The sequence below is a fragment of the Cucumis sativus genome, chromosome 6 (genome assembly GCF_000004075.3).
Source record: "Cucumis sativus cultivar 9930 chromosome 6, Cucumber_9930_V3, whole genome shotgun sequence".
Classification (NCBI taxonomy): Eukaryota; Viridiplantae; Streptophyta; class Magnoliopsida; order Cucurbitales; family Cucurbitaceae; genus Cucumis; species Cucumis sativus.
The window spans coordinates 29,846,794-29,853,882 of NC_026660.2; the positions used below are offsets into that span (position 1 = coordinate 29,846,794).

The 7,089-nt window shown below is 28.3% G+C and overlaps 1 protein-coding gene across 1 annotated transcript; it reads right to left on the minus strand.

The window, feature by feature from the left end:
• Positions 1-2,959: 2,959 nt before the first annotated feature.
• LOC101216936 (codeine O-demethylase) lies at positions 2,960-6,562 on the minus strand. The gene is made up of 4 exons (XM_004134872.3): positions 6,041-6,562; positions 5,711-5,955; positions 4,285-4,609; positions 2,960-3,463 (listed from the first exon to the last, which is right to left on the minus strand). Exons 1-4 carry the CDS (start codon positions 6,251-6,253, stop codon positions 3,191-3,193), a joined length of 1,056 nt encoding a protein of 351 aa, XP_004134920.1. The 5' UTR covers positions 6,254-6,562; the 3' UTR covers positions 2,960-3,190.
• Positions 6,563-7,089: the final 527 nt, after the last annotated feature.

Consider the following 7,089-nt stretch of genomic DNA (forward strand, 5'->3'; position numbering starts at 1 on the left):
ACCACTACCAAATCACAAACATAGATATAACTGAATGTGTCCAAATTAATTGAAAAAGTTTCAAGAAAAACAAGAAGAGAGACTACAAAGTCCGAAGAAAAATACTTTTGTTCTGATACAGCTTCTTATACTAAATCAACTAGGAGAACTAAGATCTTGTTCTAAAATCTAAAATTACATTTGGCAACCATTTCCCTTTTGTTTCTAAAAACCAAATCAAGAAACACCTTTTCTACCCTCTAAAGCTTGAAAATTGTAATAAAAAACTCACCATTCGGAAAATACATCTTAATCATAGTTAATTATTTACTTCACTAATGAATATAGTAATTATTGTTAGTCAAATAAAAGAAAGATTAAATAATAAAAGAAATGATTCTAAAAGAAAGGATGAGGGAAACTCTAATTTACGGACTTTTGGTACCATCAAAAGTAGTTTATCACTTGGAGTTGCGTAATGGATTAAGATTTTGTTTTTTTTTCCTATCACCAAACAAACGTGTTAAATTACTTTTATTAATTCTTCTCTTTATCTTATTATTATTATTTTCTTTAATATTAACTAAAAAAAATTCAAGAAAGCAATTATCACCTCCCACGATAAAACTATTTATAAAATTTTATCAAATCATAAACACTAAATTCTAAAAATCATAAATATAAGGAATATGAAGTTGTACTAATATAATGATTTGTTTACGAGTATTTCATAAATAAAAATGTGGTATCTCAAAAAACATATTCTTTTTTATTTTTGAAAATAATATGATAGGGCAAATAGAAAGGTGACATGAGAACTCATAGACATGGACCAATTTTATTAAACATGTGATGCATATCATTATATATACTCTTTCATTTATTTAATATTTATGTTACATCAAAGATGAATGGATTCATTCAAAGAATTTGAGGAAGAGAAATTTAGTCCACTTATATATGGCTAACACCTCATCTTTTCATTTCTCTTATTCTATTTTACCGATCAGATAAACATCGATTCCATCTTCTCCAATCTTCAACATCAATCTTGGGTATTTTTTTTTTCTTCTTTTAATCCAATTCGAATTTCTTTTATAGAATAATACCATATTAAATAAATATGAGGTTAAATCTCAAAATTGATTGGTAAGAAGAAGCATAATTACTATATATATATATATATATATATATAATTATAAAGAGTGTAATTTTTTTTAAATCCTCATTTATTTACATCTTTAATTTAAAAAAATGGCAAACAACCCATACAACATTAGCTTGAAGCTGCAACCAACTAAAGTTTATCCAAACCATTCATTCAATCAAATGTATAGAAAGGGGGACTTGAAAATAAAAATATACAATGATGATTTCATCTTAATGGTACTTATTTTAAACACGTATTCTTATGTAAAGCTATATTAAAATTACATTTCGGTCGTAATCACAATTATTGCTAACTTGAAAATTAAGCCTTACACTCATAATTAACTTAAATACACCAACATTATCACGAGCTTTGGAAATTATTTAAGTCTATCGTTAATAGAAAATCTAAAATCATTTTAGAAAATAATAAACCACAAAAAAGTTCAATCAATAATATATATATTAACGATAAGAATATACATATGATTGACATATTCACATCTTTAACATTTACTTAATATTCATATAATACCACTTTTCTCAAATTTTATCATATGATTTCATCAATTTCATTAAGTTGCATGGGATACATTTTAATTTTTTTTTAATGAATAATCATCTAAGTTTGGAGTGCAATGTAATGAAGTTGAAAGTTCTTTTTTAATATATATCAAAATTATATTACCTTTAAGAAATTCATGATCAAAGTTGATATTTTCTTTGAAAAAATATAGATTGGTTGTCCTCGTTGTGGATTTGGCTTGTGTGGTTAAAGCTTCCTTTAGGCCTACAAGTACTTTCGAGATTGACCTCAAGAGTACGTGTATAGGTGTGACACCTAGGTGTGAAGCACTTTTTAATGTCTAAATTAGTACACAACTAAGTACTCAGAGTATTACTTACCTATCTAAGTGGCAGAAAGAAATTCTATTGAAGTTTGTCGTCCGACATTCTTTTGGTACATATGTCATATTGACAATGTCATTCCTAAGTTTGTAGTCTTGAGGTCGTAGGGTTTCACTAAGCTCTACTTGAACATTATATGCTTTTGACAATAGGAATTATGCTTAGACCCTACAACTCAAAGCTTTGACGACATAGATTACGAAAAATACATTGATTCTTATTCATACTTCGAAAGTGCTACACGCTTGAACCTTGCATGAAAATAGCAATCGTACAAATATATATTTGACCTAAAAAATTATTCTAAACTTCACTCTTTTGTTTATGCAAAAAAAAAAAAACTTGATGAACTCTTCAACTAAAATGCAACAATGTCATATATTATTAACTCCTAATTTTCAAGACATCACATCTCTTCAGAACTCAATTACACAACCCTCAAACAATCTCTATATACTCCATCATCTATAAAGAATTGTTCTCTCTTAAATTTCATTTGGAATAATATATTTTTATTCATCTTGATCTGACAACCTCATTGAGTTGTCACTTTGAAATCTCAAAATTGTATACTTTTACTTTTATGATTTGATGTATTGATATACAAAAATACCACGTGAAGCAAATTGAATAGATAACATCAATACTAAACCCATCTTTTTAAATTATCTCATTGTATGTTCATTCTTAATTTACACTTGAAAGTTCTGTGTTTGCCTCTAAATTTATATTCATATCTAATTTCATTTTAATTCTAATATGTTGCCTGCTTTCTTGGTTACATTATTATAAAAAAACTAGAAGCTTGTTACAAAATATGAACAATAATGTATAATACATTAGACAACCAGACATTATTTATGTCAAATCCAATCTGATGACAAAAATCAAAATAAATATATTAATCAATCACACAGCTTAGTATATAAAACAATACGTTAATACACAGTTTTTTTATTCATGATTTAATACACAGTACACACATAAAAATCAATAATTTTAAGAGTAATTGCCATCTACTTTTACTCTTATTTATATTTGAAAAAAGTAATATATAATAAGTACGAAAATAAATTCGATACAAATAAAAATTACAAAATCCAAAAGGTTTTAATATTGTCATATTATTACAGAGAAAATGGATGAGATGAGATTAATAAGTAGAAGATGGATTGGGTGGATGAGTCGTAGGGATTTTCATTCTTTCCAAATGAGATTTTCCATTGAAAGATTGTGTGAAAAAGTCCTTAAAATAATCCTCCATGATAATGTTTTTAAACAAAGGTGGGTTTAGTTGAGAGGCAGTGAATGGCGCAATCTCACCATCAAATCTTGGATTGTAAAATACTGCAATTGACATTCTTTCCTTCTCTGAGTTCACTGTTGCTCTGTGTTCAATGCTGTTGTAAAGCCCATTGCTTATTATCTGAAAAACTCAAACAAACATTATTTTCTAACTTCCAACTCCCATCGGTATTCAATTCAAATATATTTTCAAAAAATATTTAACAATTTTTTTTAGTATAACAGTTGTGAGGATGATCATCAAAGGTATCAATCCTTTAACTAATTTTAAGAAAGAAAGTCATATGACAATGTCAATTGAAACTAAAGGAATAATTCTAGAAAATGGCAGCCACAAGTACTCAAGTGCAGTTGATTTTAACAAATATTATTAACATTCAGATATGAATGCAAGCAGTTACATGAAATACTTTGAAATAGAGGATAGAGATTGGGACAAATTAAAATTGAAGAGGTCAATATATTATAGACGTGTACAATAGAAACCTTCCAGAAAGTTGTGTTACAAAATTCAAATTGAGTAAGCACTTTTATGATACATACTATATGGGACCATGAAGTTTTAAAAGCTTCAGCTTTCTTTTTCCCTTTTTAAATGGTGTTACTACAAAACTTTCAACAACTAATCAATTACACTCCACCCCCCACCACCCAATAAAAGACGTGCATCAATTTATTCCTTTGATGTCTTTCAAAACGATAATATCATTTGTGATGTTCATTTTCATCCACTTATACAACTTTCAAGTGTTTTCAATCATAAGTTGTCACATATTGAAAATTTGCTTTTGTTAAGAAGGGTATGAAAACTAAAGGTGTATTAGAAAAAAAATTAGCATGTTTAAAAGTTTTTTTTGTTTTGTTTGAGTCAATCAGAAGAGAGTTTGAAAATTAGTTGTAATAAGAATGAGATATGTGATAGTGTGAAAGTAAATGTGAAACCTCGATGATATCTCCAAGGTTGACAATGAAGGCATCTGGGATGAAACTCACTGGGAACCAAATGCCATCTTTCTTAACTTGGAGTCCTTCCACTGCATTCAGTTGGTTCAAGATGGTGAGCCCTGATGCATCCGAGTGCGGCCTTAGTCCGACCACCAACTCCGGTGATGGGCATGGCGGATAGTATGACATCCTTATGGCCTCCATTCCATCTTCGAACAACCCCTTCAACTTCCTCACCTCTATATTCAAATTTCCCGCTATCATTCCAAACAATGTCATAGCCATCTTTCTCGTCTCTTTCAAGTACGACTCCAACGCATTTCTATAACCACAAATAACTTCAAAATTAACCTTTTCAATTAGGTTCTTACTTGGGTTTTGTTTGATAAATTATTTAGGTCTCTTATTTTGTAAAGGTTGCATTTTTTTTAATTCATGCCGATTTTGTTTCTAATATATTAGAGGCATACATAAGCAATGTAACGTTGGATTGAGTTTGCAAAAACGAAACTATCAGTTCAATATGTAAAGTATAACTCAAAATGGATTGAGTTTAGGGTTTTTTTCTTTTTCATCTCACAAAATTTTATATTATTTTTTAATATGCAAAGTAAAGAAAATGTATAATTCAAAGTACGGACACATATATATATGCTATATATTCAAATTCAAAAGTTTAAATTCAAATTTATAATAAAAAAATAGAAATAATATTTTAATATATATTATATACATAATCGGGTAGAGTTGGGTCAACCCGACCGACTCATACCTTATTTGCATGATCCGGCTATCCGACTCAATTTTTTAAATGTCTCCAATTTTCTAACTCAATTCTTATTATCTGGATTGATTTGATTATGGATTTGCCTCTAATTTCACAAATTTTCTATAGTGAAATTATTTTTTCAGATTTTTGAAAATATGAGAAGAAAGTGGATATTGAAACAAAGACACTTGTGGACAACAACCAAAGTTATATCAATATGGGTCTCTTTTCTTTATTATTATTATTACTCTAAATTTTTTTTTATTATGCTTATTTTCAAACCATTTTTTGTTTAAGTAAGTTTTTTCTTTTTCAAATAAACATTTAATTTGAATTCTCTACTAAATTAAAAAAAAATATAGAAAGCTTTTAGTTTTCAAAACTTATAATAACATAACAACAAAACCAACTCCAAATTATTATTTAAATATAAGCTTTAATTAAAAATAAAATATAGGAGTGTTTCAAAAATAAAAATAAAAATAAAAACATTTACACTTTATAGAAAAAACCACTAAAATAGAAAATTGATTATTACATAAAGGTAAATAGTTTTGTTTTGTTTTTCTTTTTATTTTTGACAAATTTTCTAATATATATATAATATATATTCGGAACAAAGTGAACACCATAAATGAAAGGTAAAAGGAGGACCTTAAGTATAAAGGGAGGCAGGGAAGAAGATGAGGTTTCCTTCTTGAAAGAGGATTAGTAATGATGTAAACTCTATCTCCCCAATCAAGTTTCTGTTCCATACTTCTAACCACTGTTCCATAACCCTCAACTTCTCCACTCTTCATACCATATTTCATCTTCTCCTCTAATGGAAGATCAAAAAATCCTTCAACCTCATGCTTTAGCTCTCCCAACAATGAAAAACTAACCCCATGGTTCACCAACTAAAAAAATAAAATTACACAAGTCAATTCAATTCATACATACTACATCATATCACTGGTAGAGATTATGTACACGTCTCGTTACCTGAAACAATCCCCATTCTATGCAAGCGGAGTGAAGTTTGAGAAGCTCCGAACGAGAATATTGAGGCGAGAGTAATCTACTCATATCAATGATTGGAGGAGTAGGGAAGGTGGAAGGATCAGAGGTAGTAGAAGCCTCTTGATCCAAACGAATGAAGTTTTGTGGGATTGTGATTTTTGTGCTCTTTTCTACAAGTTCTTTTACGCTAATCATCTTTTCTTTCTTAAATCTCTATACAATGAAAGTTGCCTTTTGGCTTGAGTTTCAAGCTCTCCCTTCTGTGTTGTGGCATCATCACACACCATACACCCCCATCTATTTATACACATTAAAACAAAAACGATCCAAATGTAACGTTGCCTATACAAATTACTTAACATTAAAGAAAAAAAGATCTAATAGTATGTATGAAAAGAGAGAGAGAGAATAGTAATAATCGTTGATTTGCCAATAAGTGGACTGTAAAACGATTGGTGTAATGTAAGATTAACCTAAACTTTTTTTCCTTAGAAATAATTAATAATTATGGTAATACAAATAGATTAATGAGTATGTACATAGTACAATTTAGGCTGGCTGCACTCATCTTCCTACATGCAACTTTATTCAATCACATAACAAAATAAATGTTGTGACATGATAAATAATTGTCATTGGATTATTGGATTGAGTTATGTAGACGGATTTTGATTAATTAAGTTGCATTGTCTTGTCGAGTTATTATTATTTTATCAATTTGATAGGAAATACTTAAATTTATTAAATAAACATAAATATCATGAAATTCAAATCTTAAATACCAATTAATTACAAACTTTTAAACATAATAACAATCCTAAAAGTAAAACATGATCAAAAGTTAGACCCAAAGCCAAACCCTACCAATCACATATGTAATTCTTAATTCAAGTTGTATGCATCTGATATGAAAAAACAAGGTATCTTCTTACTTTTCATAAAATTTTATTTACAATGTTCTTACTTTTTCACAAATAATATATACACATACTAGTTTCATTGAATTTGTAGCCTTTTAGTCTCTTACTTAT